This window comes from Ochlerotatus camptorhynchus, unplaced genomic scaffold (genome assembly GCF_037179485.1).
Source record: "Ochlerotatus camptorhynchus isolate MF236.1 unplaced genomic scaffold, CSIRO-AGI_Acam_v1.1 ptg000077l, whole genome shotgun sequence".
Taxonomy (NCBI): Eukaryota; Metazoa; Arthropoda; class Insecta; order Diptera; family Culicidae; genus Ochlerotatus; species Ochlerotatus camptorhynchus.
In genome coordinates this window covers 2,149,821-2,169,868 of record NW_027040567.1, presented here as the reverse complement: position 1 = coordinate 2,169,868, position 20,048 = coordinate 2,149,821, and the positions used below count along the sequence as shown (strand labels likewise).

General features: G+C 38.3%; 1 protein-coding gene across 1 annotated transcript; it reads left to right on the top strand.

Moving 5' to 3' along the window:
• Positions 1-349: 349 nt before the first annotated feature.
• LOC135697657 (large ribosomal subunit protein bL17m-like) lies at positions 350-12,912 on the top strand. Its single transcript, XM_065217432.1, has 2 exons — positions 350-887; positions 12,899-12,912. The coding sequence occupies exons 1-2, from the start codon at positions 350-352 to the stop codon at positions 12,910-12,912; spliced, it is 552 nt and encodes a 183-aa protein (XP_065073504.1).
• The last annotated feature ends 7,136 nt before the right edge of the window (positions 12,913-20,048 follow it).

Genomic DNA, 20,048 nt, shown 5'->3' with positions numbered 1-20,048 from the left:
ATTTCTATCGATGCTTGAAAATATTTCTGATCGATTGGTGATAAAATTATTGAAATTGGTCCAGAGGCAGCTGAGTTACAAACGTTCAAAATCTTTCATAATTTTGTTACATGTTTTATTTTTGGTTTTCACATCGGGGGAAGTAGGCTGTGCCGGCGAACGGTCGGGTTATTTTTGCTGTCAAGATTTTTTCTCGTGATTCCCCGATTCTCGTTTCATTCTCAGTCTTGAGAAAAATGTGTTTTGATTGAATAATCACCGGTTTCCAGTGCGGAAATTGTTCCTACGCTAGTTTAATAATCAACATATAAAGTGAAATTATCGTAATAAAGTGCTAACACACCCAAAAATGAACCAAGCCGAAGTGGTCAAGCTGATGTCACAGCTGAAGGTTGCGATCCGGCCCCGTCATCGCAACTTGAAAAACATCGACGGACCGGAAGGGCGGCTCGACAAGCTTCGCAAAACCGTGACGGCGCTGATCAAACACGAACGGATCGAGCTGAACTACCAGCGAACGGATGAAGCGCCGGGCTACGCCGAGCGGCTGATCTCCGATGCCATCCTGTACGGGGATTGCCACAAGCCGACGATGGAAATGGCCGACTATTGGCTGACGGAGAAGCAGCTGGTGCACAAGCTATTCAAGGTGCTGGCGCCCAGGTTCGAAGAGTACAAAGTGTCCGCCACGCGGATGTACAAGGCACCGAAAGAATATCCCGGCTGGTATCGGAAGCGCGCGGTACTGGAGCTGCGGGGGAATCCGTATCCTTCGCTGTTGCAGAATTTGTACCAGAATCGGAATTTACTGCACAATGTTTTGCTGGACGAGGCGCGCAAGGATTTCCGCAAGGAGAAGTACGCGGAAATTGCGGCGCAGATTGGCGGTACGATGGAAACTCACTCATCACATTGGAACAACCAGATAAGTACACTTGCTTTTTATTTTATTCTACACATATATCCCAATCATTTTATAACTAAATACGTGCCAGAATAAAAAGTTTTTTTTTATTCTGGAAGTGAGAATACACTTGTGTATTTTTGCGGGGCTTATTGTATCAGAAAATGACCTCAGAATGTACGTGCAGAAACAGGCATTCTTGAAATGGGTCGTTTGATGTACGATAGAGCTGTCACCTTCCATCTTCAGGGCTAAAAATATTTGCACATTCGACATACACAAAATGCAGATAAGTTTCTTCCATAAAAACTCTGCCGGTACAGAGGGCGATGGATTGTACTCACACACACACACACACACACACACACACACACACACACACACACACACACACACACACACACACACACACACACACACACACACACACACACACACACACACACACACACACACACACACACACACACACACACACACACACACACACACACACACACACACACACACACACACACACACACAGTCGCTTCACAGTGGTCCCGGGGGGATCCAGGCAGAGGAGAGAGTAAGGAATGGGTTTTAGTGGAGCTGCACTAGGCAACTAGTGGATACCACACCGTGCCACCTTCACTACAGGCCAGGCTTCTTGAAGCTTTCCTAAACCTTACTATAAAAAAAAAAAAAAAAAAAAACACACACACACACACACACACACATGTTTTATTTTTGGTTTTCACAAAGTGTGACTCCATATAGAATTCACAGACGTTGTCCTACGTCCAAAAGGATGCATTTCAATCTTGTCAAAAATCTCATGTAATTTGTGGCCATAAGGTCAGTTCATGCACTGTATTAATGATAAGTTTGTCCTTTTTGGCAAGTTATATTACACCATATGTTCGACACGATTGAAGTGCATCCACTTTGATGTGATTTTAATATTAATTTTTTGCTGTGTTGATAAAATTCACCTTCGTGTATTCCTTGCACCAGGAACTGGAGGGACTAATCAAAATAAATAAATATAAATTTGGAGATGCACATTTAACTGGAAATTTCTGGTGGAAAGTTCGCAACGCTGTGGTGAATCTAGAAGCAAGGTTTATTAATTTTTCCGGTGCATAATTTGCATCGTTCTGATAAATACAAGCTTCATTGAAAATTTATGGTGGAAAATTTGCAGCATTCTGGTGCATGAAGAGTCGAAGCCTGAAAATTGCACCACAAAGGTGCATGGTGAAACAAACTTTGGTGAAAATTTTTGGAGCACCGTTCTGGTAACTGGCGGAGCAAGTTTTATTGAAGATTTCTGGTGCAAAATTTGCATCGCTCTGATAAATGAAATGAACAGAACATTTCCGGTGGAAAACTTGCACTGATCTGGTAAATGAAGGCACAAGCTTTATTTAAAATTAACCTATATTGAAAATTTCTGGTGAAAAATCTGCACCGTTCTGGTGAACGGATGGGCAAGCTTTTCTGAAAATTTTTGGTGTTAAGTTTGCATCCTTCTGCTGAAAAGAGAAACGAACTTTAATAATTCTGGTGTAAAATTTGCACCGTTCTGATGATTGGAGAATGTTCTACAGAATAGGCTGGCAATTTTTGCTGAAAATTTCTGATTGAAAATTTGCTCAGAACTGGTTAATGATTTATGGTAGAAATTTTGCATCGTTGTGGAAAACGAAGCTTTACAGAAAACTGCTGGTGTAGGGCGAAATTTATTAAAAATCGCTGGTGTATAAATGATATCGCTCTGGTGACGAGTTTTTATGAAAATTTGTTGTACAAAATTTTATCAGCGCAAGCTTTGTTTAAAAAATTTTGGTGAAAAATCTGGTGCATGGGCGGGCAAATTTTATTAAAAATTTCTGGTGTCAAATCTTCACCGTTCTGATGAATGGAGAGGAATGGAAATTTTTGGTGGAAAATTTTTAAGTGCTAGAGACGCAAACTTTATTGTAAATTTCAGCTGTAATACTGGCACTATGGTGCCAATGGTCCCAATGAATCTGCCGAACAGCTACAATCCAACGAAGCCGCTCAACCCGCTCCCAGCTACAATGCAATGAATCCGTCGAACAGATCGATACTCGCATGGGGCTGTAATGCATCCGTGGTGGAATTTCAAAAGAATGTCTTGACTGGTAAGACATTAGTTTTTCTTATTTTGCTTCCGGAGGATTTCTTATTGTTCTACTTTGTTCCCGATTATTTCAGAAATTTCCATTTCCCGAAAGCTCCACAGTGGCAGTGGTTCCCCTTAGAACAAAAATTGGCCAAAACCTCAAAATCGTTGCAAATAGGCAAAAAAAACAGTTGAAATAGATGTGAGTAGTTGTACTAAGAAAACTTGACAATAAAGACGTCACAAAAAGGAGTATAGTAGAACCAAAACCAATGCACAATGGTCCCAAAGCGGTATTTGGGAAGACAAAAATGTTTGCGCCCAAACCGTCAGTTTTAGGTATACGGTTTCTTAAGAAAAGTTGCTTCATATTTTTTTTCAATCTTTTGATGTTCGTAAAATTAGGGTGATCCATAAAATTGGTGAATTCAAAATACAAACTTTTTTTATTTGAGAGAGACCAAAGCACTGTTCTAAACAGTTGTAGAACAATCAGTTCAAAGCAACTTTGTTGAAGACACAACGTTTTAATCTCTTGTGGTTCATTAGTTATGATTTTTTTTTAACTAGCAGACGTTAGGGTGGCCATTAAAATCGGTTTTCTTTGAATATCTTTTCATGGGTTAATTTCTCGTAAAAACATTGTTCTGATTACATTTAGAACTTTTGATGACGCATATTTTTGCTCAAGCATCTAGGTAACTATCTTTTTTTATTAGAAAGTTAAAGGCTATTTTCTTCGAAAAAAAATGGCACTTTTCAATTGTAAATATCTCAAAATGGAGAAAACCAATTTTCAAGCATTTAATTTCATTGGAAATATCGTTTTTTCTTCATATTTGGTAAAAAGCCTTTAATTTAATTTAAAAAAAAAGTAACATTTTTCAGCAAAAACTAGCCATAACTTTTCAAATAAAAGAGATAACAACTTAGCAAAAATATGCATCATAAAAAGTTCTTAAAGTGTATAGTATAAAAATTTCACGAGAAATGAATGTATAAAAAGATATTTTAAGTAAGCCGATTGTCTAGGGGTCGCCCTAACCTGCTTGTTTAAAAAAATCATAACTCATGAACCATAAGAGATTGACATATGGTGCGTGTGTGTATGTGTGTGCGTGTTGATGTGCTTTGAAAAAGGCATTGTGAAGCTTGCTACAGTATACACCGCAGATTATTTAACTTATAAACGGACATTTTCCAAAGCACACTGTACTTGTTATTTTTAATTTCAACATGCTTCGCAAAAAATCGGAAAACACATTAAAACCTATCTGGAAGCTAACTTTTCTAGCTATCTTTTGGTTACTAAAGGATAGTGAGCGGATGTGTCCGTCATATGTTTTGCTTAGACTAAATGTGAAAAAGTATATTTTTGCTAAATTTTTTTATTAGAAACTGTCATTTAAAACAATACAGACAGTCTTTTTCACCATCCATTTGACGTGAAATAAACCGAAGAACATTTCTTCTTGAGCAACCAAGTTGATAAACGCAATATTTTTTACTATTTTTGAGCAAAACAGTAACAAGAAACATTAAGATTTTTTTTCAAAAATTTGTGATATCGCTACACTGTATCAACCATAAACATATATGTTATCAACAGAACTGCACAAATTATTTAATTTAAGATACTCTTCACATTTGAAACTGATAAAAAAAATATTGAAATAAAAAATATCAACTTTAATTTTTGAGGTTTTGGCCAGCCAGGAACCACTGTGCACCGGTTCAACTCAACAGATCGATGCTCGCATGCATTGACTATTTGATATTGGAATTGAATACCTAAAGCAATCAAATGTTACAAAGCTGTTACTAGGCGGGTAAGTTGTTTGTTTTATATATTTTGCTTCATCTAATGATTTCAGTGATTTTGATTTTCGTAAGAGATAAGCAACATTTCTTCTGAAGGAGAATTAGTATGAATTCTGTATTCTGTAAAACTTTTCATCTCATAATAGTAAGTTTTGTAATTATCTATCGTAACAAATTTATTACCAAATGGTGGGTTTCCAGAAACTCGTTTTCGCAGAGGAGCAGCTCCATCTGCAGACCAATCATATTAATCAAAAGTTTCTGAACAACTTTATTGAAGAAACCGTGTTGATTTAGGATTTTCAATATGAAACAAATAATTATTGGCTTTTAAGTATTACCGGCCTCTCAAATCAATATGATATCTGATTTGCTAACATTAATACTTGCTAACCATTTAATTTAACAACACAACAAAACACCAGTCATTTGATCGCCACACAATCAAACTATCACCACCATCTGACGTGACTTTAGCTGAATCAAACCACCAATGCAACAACATTGCAGCAATTGTATCATTTAGGTTAAACCCCTACTAAAGGGTGATACGGTCAAAATTTGGTCAATATCAACTTGACGTATTTCTTTCAATTTTGCATTTAAAAAACCTGAACACCCCTCATTTTGAAGGTGTGTGTGTGTGTAAAATGTTGCTCCTATTTTGATTTTGGAATTCACTCTTCAGTTGTCAAAATGCCGACCAAGCAAGAAGAGCAGCGTATCAAAATTTTGCTCGAGCATCGCGAAAATCCGAGCTACTCGCACGCAAAGTTGGCAAAATCGCTAAAAGTTGCCAAATCAACCGTTACAAATGTAATTAAAGTGTTTGGGGAACGTTTGTCGACAGCCAGGAAGTCTGGATCGGGGGGAAATCGAAAACCGGAAGCCGCTGAGACGACAAAGAGAGTTGCCGGTAGTTTCAAGCGAAACCCTAACCTCTCTCTCCGAGATGCCGCAAATAAGCTGGGTGTATCGTCTACAACCGTGCATCGAGCCAAAAAACGAGCCGGACTATCGACTTACAAGAAGGTAGTGACTCCAAATCGCGATGATAAACAAAATACGACGGCCAAAGCGCGATCCCGGAGGCTGTACACGACGATGCTGACGAAGTTTGACTGCGTGGTAATGGACGACGAAACCTACGTCAAAGCCGACTACAAGCAGCTTCCGGGACAGGAGTTTTATACGGCAAAAGGAAGGGGAAAGGTAGCAGATGTTTTCAAGCACATGAAACTGTCAAAGTTCGCAAAGAAATATCTGGTTTGGCAAGCCATCTGTACCTGTGGCTTGAAAAGCAGCATTTTCATAGCTTCCGGGACTGTCAACCAAGAAATTTACGTGAAAGAGTGTTTGAATAAACGTCTGCTGCCTTTCCTGAAGAAACACGGTTGTTCCGTACTGTTTTGGCCGGATTTGGCATCTTGCCATTACGGTAAAAAGGCCATGGAGTGGTACGCTGCCAACAACGTGCAGGTGGTTCCCAAGGACAAGAACCCTCCCAACACGCCAGAGCTCCGCCCAATTGAGAAATACTGGGCTATTGTCAAGCGGAACCTAAAGAAGACCAAAAAAACTGCTAAGGGCGAGCAGCAGTTCAAGGCAAACTGGCTTTCTGCGGCGAAGAAGGTGGACAAGGTGGCTGTACAAAATCTGATGGCAGGAGTCAAGCGTAAGGCCCGGCAATTCGGATTTGGAAAAGTGGAAGCCTAACTGAATATTTTTCCTGAATTTTATACTAATTGAACTTGAAAAAGAAATTTAATTTGATTTTTTAAATAAACGATTTCACCGATTTACACGCGTTTTCCCTTGACCAAATTTTGACCGTATCACCCTTTATCGCAACCATATGACGAACCGATCATCATCGACATCGCCGATGGGATTAAATAGTAAATTTCCATTGGCTGTCTGAAAGCAGTTTTCATTGAAGAAGATGAACCACCACCGGGGCAAAAAAATAAATTAGCTAAATTGTTACATTCAAAGTGTTTTTTATGTTACTTCATACGCGAAGTTAACGATTTTCAGAGTTGGTTGGAAATGCTAACATGAAGCTTTTAGTGTGATGATTTATTAGCTAGAGAATGATCTTTAGAAGAGGGTAGGTGGATAGTTCCGTTAGAGTACGGCAGTATGAAAATTGAATAGAAGTTGAAAATGAGCGAAGGGCCATTAAAGCGACAGTTTTCAAGATGACGCACATTTTTGCCTAGCCCGTACAATGTACGCGGGGACTTGAAGTATGTCTCCAAGTCCACAGGCAAAAATGTGCGTGCCTCTTGTTGCTCATAAACTGACTGCGGCTGTGGAATAGTTCTAGCGACGTTTTCATCACTACCTAAAGCCCCACGTTTGCGAGAGCATTTCCAGTCGATGGTGTGTTATAATGCAGTTCTTCTTTACCCAACTATTGTGTTGCTCCTCTCGTCATGACCAACGTGATCATCTCAGAGAGGAAGCAGTAGGGTGGTTGTTGCGTGCTGTACCATCATCAGCATTGTTGACGGCTACTCCCGCCTTGAGTTGTTACATTCAAAGTGTTTTTTATGTTACTTCATACGCGAAGTTAACGATTTTCAGAGTTGGTTGGAAATGCTAACATGAAGCTTTTAGTGTGATGATTTATTAGCTAGAGAATGATCTTTAGAAGAGGGTAGGTGGATAGTTCCGTTAGAGTACGGCAGTATGAAAATTGAATAGAAGTTGAAAATGAGCGAAGGGCCATTAAAGCGACAGTTTTCAAGATGACGCACATTTTTGCCTGTGGACTTGGAGACATACTTCAAGTCCCCGCGTACATTGTACGGGCTAGGCAAAAATGTGCGTCATCTTGAAAACTGTCGCTTTAATGGCCCTTCGCTCATTTTCAACTTCTATTCAATTTTCATACTGCCGTACTCTAACGGAACTATCCACCTACCCTCTTCTAAAGATCATTCTCTAGCTAATAAATCATCACACTAAAAGCTTCATGTTAGCATTTCCAACCAACTCTAGCTAAATTGAACAGTAGGGAAACAGTGGTGGGTGGACAGCACCATCCACCACGCACTTTGGAGTACTCCCCATCCCCAGAATAAATGCACCATAGAAAATAAAATGCCCCTTCTTAACAAGATACCTGTGCACGCTAGTGTTTCCAATCGTATTAAAAGAAATGGGGTAAGCTTTGAAGCTTAGATTGAATATTAATAAATTTCAAGTGATATACATGTAACATATGTAAGTTCACTTAGGTTCTACATGAATTTAGTTTAAAAATTTCTAAATGGTTATGGTATAAACAAAATATATCATGACATCCGCACGGTGCATTGCTGAGGAGTTGTTGCTGAATTTGAAAATTCCATTGAATTAAATTTTCTGCCAGGTAAGTTGTTTTCTTTTCGACATGGTACATAGTTTATTAGTAATATGTTTTATAGAACGTGCAATTGACGAGTTTGACTTTTCAACAATCTTGTCCGAAAGATGTTACATTAAAGAAAAGTGATAGTTACTACAAAAGGCCTATACTACTTATAAGAGTTTTATCTGGAATGAAATTATATCTTTTGAAACGATCTGCATATGAAAAACGTAAAATTTACGTCAAAAACTAGATGGGAAAAATCCATGTGTAACATCTAAGTGATTTTTTTTCTGAGTGTAGGCTAGTAACAGATCTCATAGGTGTAGCAGAAAACTCGAAAAATAAGCAACAATAATTGATTCTTGGTTTTTTTTGAAGGACTGGGAATTATTATTCAGGTCTTAAAATTTTCAAATATGTTGTTCTTTGATTTTTTTTTTTCTCTTCCACGAAACTCCAATGACTTTGAAACTTTCCAAAGCATCTGACATATTGAAATATTTTCAAAGTTCTTATAATTAGCTTGTTTTTTAACAGTCTGGAACTTCAAAGATTAACAATGCTGGCCAATTTCAATGGGTTCTCAATATATATAAAGGAATTTTAAGGAGAACACTTGCAACATTTTAAGAAGAATTTTGACTAAGTTTTGAGGAAATTTTCAGGAGTGATCTGAGGAAAGTTTCAAGAAAATTATTAATAAATCTCAATAGTAGGTCGGAGAATGGTGAAATTCAAAAGGTTTTCTGAAAAATGCTTATAGGTAAATCTGAAGAAATTACCAAAGGAATTTGAATGAATATAACAAGAGTATTTTATACATATGAAGCGCCCAACTCCGTTGCGCATCCATGTTTCACTCCCGTGTTGAAGCGCCCAGCGTAGAGCAACAACTCACGTGGTCTTTCTTTTTTCGTAAAATGAAAGACAGTGCAATTTCATTTCTACTGTATGGAAAAAGCTCTTTGATGAATCAGTTATCCTGAGGTTGGAAGTGTGCTCGTCCGCACCTAGCAAACTTCGAATAATAACTAATAAGAAAAACTGCCCCGATTCTTTATTCTTCGAAACCTTTTATACATGAATTTGTTACTTAAACTCTATACACAATAGTTTTTCTCCAGTATGTACATATAAAGTGAGACAGATAGTTTTTCTCTTGGAAAGTCGGTGTCTGCTTTTTTTACAAGAATTGATGCTTACTTTGATCCTTCGCGACGCACCGAGTTAAGCCAGCGCGCATCGCTGACGACGCGGTAGCAAGTTTTTATAAACAACTGACCCTGAAATGTGCGACATTGTCACTGGTGCTGTTAAGTTGTGTATTTTCTCCTACCGTATGGGGGTCTATTACTGGTTAATTTCTTACTCAGATTGATATTGGAATTTGAGGCCTTTGCACATAAAATAAAGTGGAGTGCGAATTCTCATGATAATACCACAGACAAACAGACATAACACTAGCAAATTGCTTATCGAACAAGAATTTAACGGACAATTTAAAAGTATCGTAGTTGGTAGTACCGCCACCAGTGGCGCGCATAGTCATTTCCCTTGCGTTGACGTTTACACACTACCACCATCTGTTCAGCGTAGTGCCCACCACAGTGTACTCAACAGATGGCGGTAATGTTTTAGCGACGATGTTTTACAGTGAGAAATATTCAACGAGTTATGTCTGTTTGTCTGTGATAATACCAACAATACTGCAGAGTGAATTTAAAAAAAAACAGCAGATGGTGAAAGTTTGCAGGGAATTCCAATTAGAATCCAAATTGTTTTTAGTGTGTCAGAGATTTTACTTGAGATATATATATTTTTTTAAATCATCTCAATTGGGTGGAAAACAAAATAAAATTGTCGATTTTTATGACATTTGTGTAAAACTTTATTCCAGGATGGTCTAAAAATAATCAAAAGTGCCATTTTTTATCTAATCCTAACGCATACTTTAATAAAAATTTAAAATAAAATGTTTCTAACAATTGTGCAAGCTAATTATAATGATACTTATTGAAAAACTATTATCGAATGACATGGTAGATCTCCCTACTCCCAAGCTCCTCCCCTTTTCCTATCCTTCTACAATGTACCCCTCTAACCTCGGGTAAGCCGCGAGTATTCGGCCCAACTCTTACTAGACATACGGTGGAGGCAAACCAGCCTAAGGCTGAAAGCCTCCTAAATAAAGCTAAATAATAATAATACTAGACATAAAATTAAGTGAATTTTGTTACAAACAAAGAACAATGAATTATTGGCTACGAAAAGCTAACGTGATTGAGCCTTACAAATAAACGAACTAGATAAAAAAAAACATGGTAGATCTCTACCAAGGCTCAGCTTTCAAATATAATGTTGTACGTTGTTAAAGATAAATAGGTGATATGAGATGAGGAATTGGGAATATCTTCGATAAAATTAAGAGATCTTTAAGTATTGAAGGTTCACCAAATTGTAGAATTTTAAAACCTTTTCATCCAAAAAAAACGCTCAACATCTTCATAACTATACGTTTATTGTAAATCTTAATAAATTAGGGATACTAAAGATGTTTTATCATTTTGATTTACTCTATTGTCAGAGTCATAAAATATTGAAAATTTTTCAAAATGCTAATCGTTTAGAGTTGCTTATATGGACAACATAAAGAGGACTATTGTTGCAAGTTTATGATTATTTTATAAATCTTGGTTTAAAAAAAATATTTTCGAAATACTCAACGTTTACCGAGGCAGGAAAAATTTAAATTATATTAGACTCCGAATTTAAACAATCTGTCTGGTGAAAATAAAATTCTGAAAATGGGCAAAACATGAGCTCGTAACCTTAAAAAATCTTTATCTTTGGATCTCAATTTCTTGCCAGCTTTAGATTCCTTAATCAATTCGTGAAACCAATTGATCAGTTTTCTACCCTGATTAATTATTAATTCTGATTTTCTTCCTAATGTTATGCATTAGGATATTAATAATTTGAATAATAAATTGAATGAAATAACGTGAAACTTGTTAATAAGAAAATTCTTGGAAAAAAAATATTGTTAGGGTTTTCTAGGGAAATTAAAAAGATCCAGGAGTCGAAAATCAGAGGATTGTTAGACTTAACTTTATTTCGATACGACTAGAAAAAAAAACTTTAAACTTGAAGAAAATTCCTAGAGTTTCGAAAGGCTCTGACACCCTGGTCTTGGATATAACACCTTTGCCCGGCACCTCCACTTGAGCTTCATGTCTGCTATCTGTCACTGTTTGTAAAAATATCTTATAGCAATTACCTTTGTTGTAATACTTCCTTCAACGAAAACAAATTTTCTTGCATTGCCATGGTCATCTGGGAGGAGGTTCGCGTCTAGTGCTTTCCCCAGGAACCGTTCACGGCCACCAGCTACCGCCCGTCCAGTCTTTGGCGTATCCATTAGACATCCTTTAGCTTGCTCACAATCTCCAACACTGACGAGAGACCAGCAGACGAGCACTTTTGCAAGCCGTAAACTTGCTGATTCACGGCAACATCGGCCACAGAATCACCACCAAAACTCGCGACGGACACATTATCAGCACTTTCCCCGGCTAATTTGTCAACCGGACCGTGTTCAAACTCGCACACGGTGACGAGACTCTCGATAGAACTACACACCGAAAGCGTGACATCCGCACACTGTGAACCGGCCTCCCGGGAAGCAATGGAAATCACAAGTACACTTACACACCACAAAAAACGGATCCAATAAATGTCACTCTCGTGAAAACAAACCCGTCGTCGTCGAACGGCAAAAAAAGGAACTCAATTAGCAATTTTGTGATACGGAATTTCCGCTGAAAATCAACCGGGAATGCACAAATTAGGTACACTTTCGATATCAAATTCGGTAGAAAAAAACAAATTTTTTTTTTTTTGAAAAATTATTGCGAGCAAACCAACATCAACACCGATCGTGCCAAGCTCTTTTACGCACCTTACAGCGCGTCAATCAACTGAAATTAAAAATTATCACTCTCGATGCCACAAATTTCTGGTCCGGGAGAAGAAATCAAACAACACAGATAGCGACATCTCTTCTGATGCTTGCAAACACGATGAATCACGTTTTTTTCTCGCTTCTAAAACTTCCCGGAAAGCAATAAAACCACCAATCACACACGTATAACCGTCCAGGAGGCAGAGTGCCAGCGCTAATCCGGCAAATGCAGCCGAAAATTATGAAAGCAAACGGAAGCACAAAACAGAGTGCAAACTTAAAACACAACCGTATCCGAAAGGGTTCGAAACTGCGCTCTCTAGAAGATTGGTATCAATGCTGCTAAAACACAGACCATACTATTTCCGCACTCCAATTCACCTCGGCTTGTCCCGCATGGTAAGTTGAACGTCCACCTTGATAATAGTTCCATTGAAAGGACGAGTGAAGTCATCTACCTTGGTGTCACCCTTGATAGCAAGTTGCTGTTCCGTTCCCATGTAGACAAAACATCCACCAAGTGCAACATATTGATTAGGTCGCTCTACCCTACCCTCTAGACTTTCCCTTAAAAACAAGCTTGCCGTCCACAAGCAAATCATCTTCCCCGCCATTGAGTACGTAACGTAAATCTGAGAGAGCTGTGCGAAGTGCCATCACCTCAGACTCCAAAAGCTCCAAAACAAGATCCTTAACATGAACCTCAACCGTTCCCCGCAGACTCGATATTCTGAGATCCATTGCCTGGCTGGTCTTCAGACACTAGAGGAGCGGAGTATGCTCATCCACGGGTTCACAGACGCCTGTCTGAGATCAAATCACCACATCATACGCGATCTAGCAAATTAGCTTAAGTTATTAGTAGTTAGGTAAGATATTAAATTCTTTTTTTGAAATTCAAGCTAAATGCACTGCACTGTTTTAAACAAGTTGAAAAACACAAACACGTTAATTAGAATAACAAATTAAATAAAGATGAAGAGCCCTGGAGGATAATCAATTGGAATATACGAACAATGTAAATCATAACTAATGAAAAATAAACGTAATTTTGCAATACATCGCATAGCGAAGGAAACTCATTAAAAAATAAAAATAAACATCAAACAAGTTACATTATGAAGGTTTGGGCTGGACGATTTATCTTTCAGATAATTAAGAATAACATTCAACCAGATAAGCAAGAACTTTTTGAGTGTGTTGATTTATTTTCTTTTAATTCCGTTATAATTGCTCATCTTTTGACAGATACGCGTATTTTGTCTAATACTTGGAGACTTCATCAGTGCCAAGTAATGGTGTTGAGAACTTGGCGCTGATGAAGTCTGCAATAAGTAGACGAAATACACGTATCTGTAAAAAGATAAGCAATTATAACGTATCAAAAATCTCTTCAAAAAGGGATTCCGTTAAGAGGCTCGACAAAATTAAAATATAGATTAGCAAACAAAAACGAACTGGTAACAGTTACACATATAATTTTCCTAAATACTTTTCAGTTGCTTCACAGCAATATAAATGTGAAAAAAAGTTGAGCGTTCAATTCCACAATTTCACCGTAATCTCGATATTTGTGTTGCATTGGCCGAAAACAAAATGGAAGGGCACAAGTCCAGATGAGAAGAGATGATTGATTTGTATAGCTGTATTAAACTGGTAATAGTTAAATCGTTTTTCAATCGGCATAGAATTCCATACTTCTTGGCAATTTTCTTCGTGACATTGTCAATGTGAGAGTTGAACTAAGGTTGTCATCAATAACCACGCCAAGCTACTCAATGTCCTGACTGCGATCAATAGTCTCATCATCAATTACAATAGAAACGTTATCATTTAGTCGATTCCGTGAAATTACCATGAATTTAGTTTAACTTCTCTTTAATCTCAACTGCTTAACTTCAACCACCTGCTTAGATAATGCAGATCTTCATTCAAGTGTAAAACGGCATAATCCAAATCCTTAGCTACAATGAATAACTGCAAAAGGATTAATATCGCAAAAACGTAAAACACGTCGTTAGTCATTAATATACATAATAAATAATAATACACTTTCCTGGGCACTCTTAGATTATTTCCAATGAGATTGGTTGAGGAGTTGAGTGTTTTGACACATAATTCAAACTAAACCGATTATTTCGGAATTTTTCAAAATTTCTCCAGCAATTACATATGCGTATGTAAATTCCACGACTTTTAATCAACTTTTGTGGCTTCATGACTTTTTTAAAAACTGGGTAAAGTGTAGATTATCATTTCTCTGTGACATATGCACTACTTTCTACTCGACAATTATCACAGTGTCACTTTTTTTGTAATGTACCAAACTTAAATGTCAGAGTTTGAACCCAACATGTGCTAAACAAACCTTGCTTGTCTCTTTTTGATACAGAAAAATGGTGTGCGATTTTCTACTGGTGATAATCGTTAATTCGAGTGAGTTTTAATAGGTGTAAATGTCGTGATATTATTCGAATTTTCATTCATCAATGTTGGTTTCCCACAATTAATTTCTGTGGCAAGCAAAATTGATGAATGCAAATAATATTTTCTGTACCAATTGATTATATAAACTCCAGTTCATAATTCAGCTACAGAATCATTGAAAAAGAAGCTATGCAACCCATGGAGGTGAACAGGTTCAAGCAAGGTTGCATATTCTTATTTCACTTGTTTTACTAGTAAGATACAAGAAGAGGTTTCTAAATATGTATTTGGCACATAAAACCTAACAATTTTGCTTTCTAGGAGCCACAATCAGCGATTATATGATCGCTGCATGAGTGAGTGAAAATTGATAAAATCACTGATTGCATCTCTCAGGAAGCAAAATCGACACACATACACATACTTTGCAATCTCTTCTTATATCCTGCAACTACAAAATATGATCATAACAACTAATAATTTCACAATTCCGAAAATCATTGTTTTCAATCTGAAATGAGTATTTGCCACCTTGGGTTCAAGTGAATCCATCTCAAACGAAAATATATGACCAGTTTTGCCATATAAATCATCAATCTACTCACCCGAGGCATCTCTGTGCAATAATCAATCGTGCACCAGTAAATTTGCTTTTAAGGCCTATTAAACAGAAATCAATCATCTGAAATGACACAGCATCCCTTCCCTCTGCTCTGACCCCGACGCCGATTCATTTCGCCATCGACTTCAACCCACCTTCCACTGAATGTTGCTAATCTGTACGGATACAACCCGGCCAGGCCGACACGAAACCCTTTTATCGCTTCGAGCACACTATTAGTAGGGATCTAAAACACCCCCCCCCCCCCCCCCGCCGACCATCGCTTCCTAATGGACTGTGCCGAAGGTAGGTTCATTCAAGACTACGCACACACGTATCATAATTTATCAGGAGCTCTGCAAAATGCTTCGTCCTGGGAAAGCGAAGAGCACTGACCTAAAACAACGCCTCCGAGCGCCGCCAAACTCGATAAATATTATTAGGGCTTCTTAAACTCGATTCAATCAACCTTATGACCATCCTGGCATCCATCTTCCGGGCGCCTGAGCTTTCCCTGGCCGACGGTGATGCTGCTGATGTTGTTGTTAGACATGGACAACAACTTTCTGATGGCTTGTGTGACATCTTGGGCGGGTCTGGGTGCGACCTTTGGATGGGTTTGCGTGTAGCAGGCGCCTTCGGTTATTACTTTATCAGATTATATTTAAATTTTCCCCAAGAAAACACTTTTACCACTCTTATCCTCGTCGAGGTGGTTGCAACTGGGCAGTTAGGGGGAATATGTGGAAGTGTGGTTTTCGGTTGATTGAATGAAAAATATTTGGTCAAATTGGTGCTAGGACCATACATTCCAGGTCAATTCTAACCTTTTACGATAAGTATTGCCAGGGATGCTTTCAACATTTATCAAATGTCAGTACTAAATTCATATTAGAATAACACGGATGTGAGACACTATGCGCGATGCAGATCTATCGAAGAGTGCGGTATTGCACAGCAAAACATTTTGAGTTTTACTTGAAGCTTATAATTCATTTCACGCTAACCAGCATCTTGCAAGAAACGTTGCTTACAAAGATGGACGGTTGGATACAATATTTGTAACATTTTATGTGTATCACATTTTATGTACATTTTGATGTGAACAGACATTTAAACTACTTTTTCTAACTGTGTACTTCTCGCACTGCGACAGTGCTTCTTATCGCACCGCACTATCTTCTGACAGAATCCCTCTACTTTGCTGCTCGAAAACATGTACAATGTATGAGCAGCTAGCGGTAACGTGAGCCTGCATATCACTCAAGATTACATCATTTTTAAGAGGATCAAGTCTTCTTTCCGTACATGATAGAAGAAGATACCGCTGGCTGCCATTCCGGGTTGCGATGTGTTACTTACATTTCCTGCTCCTTGGAGAGAAGGGTAACTACATGTAGAATCTTCGTAAAAGGTGTGGAAAAGATGTCCTTCTGGGTGCAGAAGAGTGTTGTTGGCGAACGGTTTATTATTGTATCACTGCCACAAGCATCAACCGGAGTAACGATGGTCCTAAGACAACAACCGCAACGATCTGGAGCTGCTCTGCGGTTATGCGTAATATATTAATTTTAATTAGCTTTTCCTTTGCACAGCCATCAAGTTTAATTGAATTGCTGTCGCGTATCGCATGTGTGAGTTTATTTGAGTATGCAGAACTGGAGCGAGACAGCGGAAGGAGCATCGTCATTATCTAGGCGCGAAGGATAATAATGAAGATGAACAGTAGAGAAAGTTTCCAAGCGCAAGCATCTTGATGTGTGGCTTTTGCAAAATGAGAGAAGTGTGTTAATGATGTGTGAACAATCTGGATTTTTGTCGGCCGCTGAATGACGCTATCATGAGCTGCACTGAGAAAGTTATGATTAACCATACTCCGACGTGTGACTATAGTCAGTCACTTTTAAGCTACTCACAAAACATAAAAACTCGTCGAATTGGGACGATATGTGAAACCGAGCATGAACATCATTCTCTGCAAAATTCACTTCAACATTAAAAAAAATCACGCATATTTGAGCAGATTTTGCCAGTCATTGTTCCACCGTTGATCTTGAAGATTAGTCCAATGCTTGATTTTCGACACTCAACCCAAACCGCATCAGTCTCTCACAGTCCTTGTTTCAACTCAGTCTTCGAGAAGACGAGAATATAAAATCGATAACAGGCTGTACTCATTGGCGTAGCTAATAAATTTAACTGGAGGGGGCCAAGGGGGGCCTATTGCAATTTTTTAATTTAGCTAAACCACGGTTAAATAAAAACTCGCGAAGATGCTATTCAATCAAATAACGTCAAGGCAACCTGTTTTTGGATTTTTTTTCTGTGACCAATAATATGATATTGAGGCTTGCTATCATTTTAATCGTTTAACAAAATTGATTATATTTATTTCATAGCAACGATTAGAAAATCTATTGTGGGAGCCTTAAAAGCATACTGATTTTGAACAAGCAATGATCGTTTGCTAATGCTTTTTGTAATGAATTCACATAGCGTCCGAAACTCATAAATTTAAGCATCTCAAACTGAAAAAATTGTAATAGTTAGGTGATTCCATGATTTTTGAAACACTTTTTTTTTTTGATTTTAAATATTTTATCATCAGTTAAATCTCAAAATTAAATTCTAGAAGTTCGAAATTTATAATTGTCTAAAATGCTGGCTGAAACATGGTTAAGTGCACACAGAATAAATTTCATACATTTACACGCTTAGAAAAAAAAATTAGATGCTCTGAGACTGACATACCGTATGCGTGATAATGTTTGCACCATTGAGCAATGTTAAAATTAAAAAAAGAATCTCAAAAAATTCGTTCTCGAGTTTTTTTTTATTTATTTATTTATTTAAAGTGTAACAGTACCTCTTATTGCGGACTACACTGTTGTAACTACATCTGACAGCATGTGGCAGTGCCATCTTTCAACCACTAGATAAAGTGCGGCGTGCGCGTAACGATTGTTTTTTATGGCTCCACTTAAGTAAAATTCTCTCACTTACGCAGACCCAGGTAGCAAACCGGATGTTAGGAGTATGAGTGCCAGCGTAGTGAGATGGCTCACACTCAGAGATATGGATCTCAAATAATTGCGCGGCTTGTACTGTAGGCGGGAATGCGAAGGAGAAACCTCTTTATCGGGCTTTTCCAGATCTTCACGGCGTATGAGCAATTGTTCCGCCAACAAATGAATTTTGAATTTTCTACGACGCAATTAGCCTAGTCCTTGATCAGGCGTTTTCAACTGGTCACACAATCACTTTCGTGAAGCTACGCATTCAAGTCAGACGTACAAGACGTACCTATTGATTACTACAATTAACTGTTCCTATTGCTTTGAAAAGTGAGGTGAGCAGTGATAGAAGATTTTCACTTGTAGTTCACTGGAATCGATAATTATTGTAAATTTGTTTCAGTTCAATACCGTTTATAAATTTATTTATTTATTTATTTATTTATTTCTACTTGTCAACAGATAAAATAGTTACCCTAATGACAATTTTCTATATCTAAACATCAAAACTGCTTCAAACACAAAATTAACGCAAACATCTCTTAGAGCTACGCTTATTTTTCTCGCGGGACACATTAAAATCGAACACATAATAACAACTATTGAAAACGCGGCACATACTCAACATTGGTTCGTGTACGCCATAGTTGGTCCTCGAACGCCGGTTGTTGAAGAACGCATGCAGCCGTAGGTCCCGTCGTTGAGTGTTGATGTCAAGAAGACTGAGAAGTGTGGAGCAGTCGACGTTCCCTTGCAGAAGATCCGCAACGAAACAAGCCTTCGCCACATTACGCCTTCCTTCCAAGAGCTCCAGGTCGATGAGGTTACAGCGACTTTCATAGCTCGGCAAGTTACGCGGGTCGCGCCAACGAAGGTGTCGCAACGCAAAGCGAATAAATTTTCGCTGAACAGCTTCAATTCTATGGATAGCATTCTGATAGAATGGCGACCAAACAACGACAGAGTATTCCAGTATAGGTCGAACCAGGGAACAGTATAAAGCCTTCAGGCAATACACGTCCTTGAAGCTTTTGGCGAAACGGAATAAAAATCCTAGCTGCGATGAAGCTTTAGATACAACATAAGCAATGTGATCCTTGAACGTTAATTTGCAATCGAGCATGACTCCCAAGTCCTTGACAGTCGATTCGCGTTTCAAGCCTTTCATCTTAAGGTGTAATCGTGGAAATGCATCGCCCGTTTACGGCCAAAGGAGATGACCGAGCACTTGGACACATTTAAAGACATCCTGTTTATCCGGCACCAATCATCAAAGACTTCAAGTTCTTGGTGGAGGAAATGAGCGTCTTGAGGCCCTTTTATTACGTAGTAGAGCTTCATGTCGTCGGCGTACGAGAGTTTAAGGCATTTGAGGATCAAGTTCACGTCGTTCATATACAACAGGAAAAGCAATGGCCCCAGGTGGCTGCCTTGAGGAACACCAGATGTAACAATGAAGGGTGGAGAAGCGTAGTCACCGATCTTAACAGACATAGATCTGCCAGTCAGATAGGAGCGAAGCCAGGTAAGTAGACTCCCATGAACACCCATTTTGTCATATTTAGAGATGGTAATTTCATGGTTCACTCTATCGAAAGCTGCAGAGAGGTCGGTGTATATGGCGTCAACTTGATGGCCACGTTCAATCTCACGAATAATGAACGATATAAAAACAGTTAGATTAGTCGTCGTCGAGCGCTTAGGCATGAAGCCGTGTTGATCTTGAGAAATACTGTACGAGCAGTCTTGAACCAACTTTTCCAGGACAATTAGCTCGAATAGTTTGGAGATAGCACTCAATGCAGCTATTCCGCGGTAATTGGCGACA

What these genes read in the sequence shown, in the direction of transcription:
- LOC135697657 (XM_065217432.1), top strand. Translation starts at nt 350, where the DNA reads ATGAACCAAGCCGAAGTGGTCAAGCTGATGTCACAGCTGAAGGTTGCG.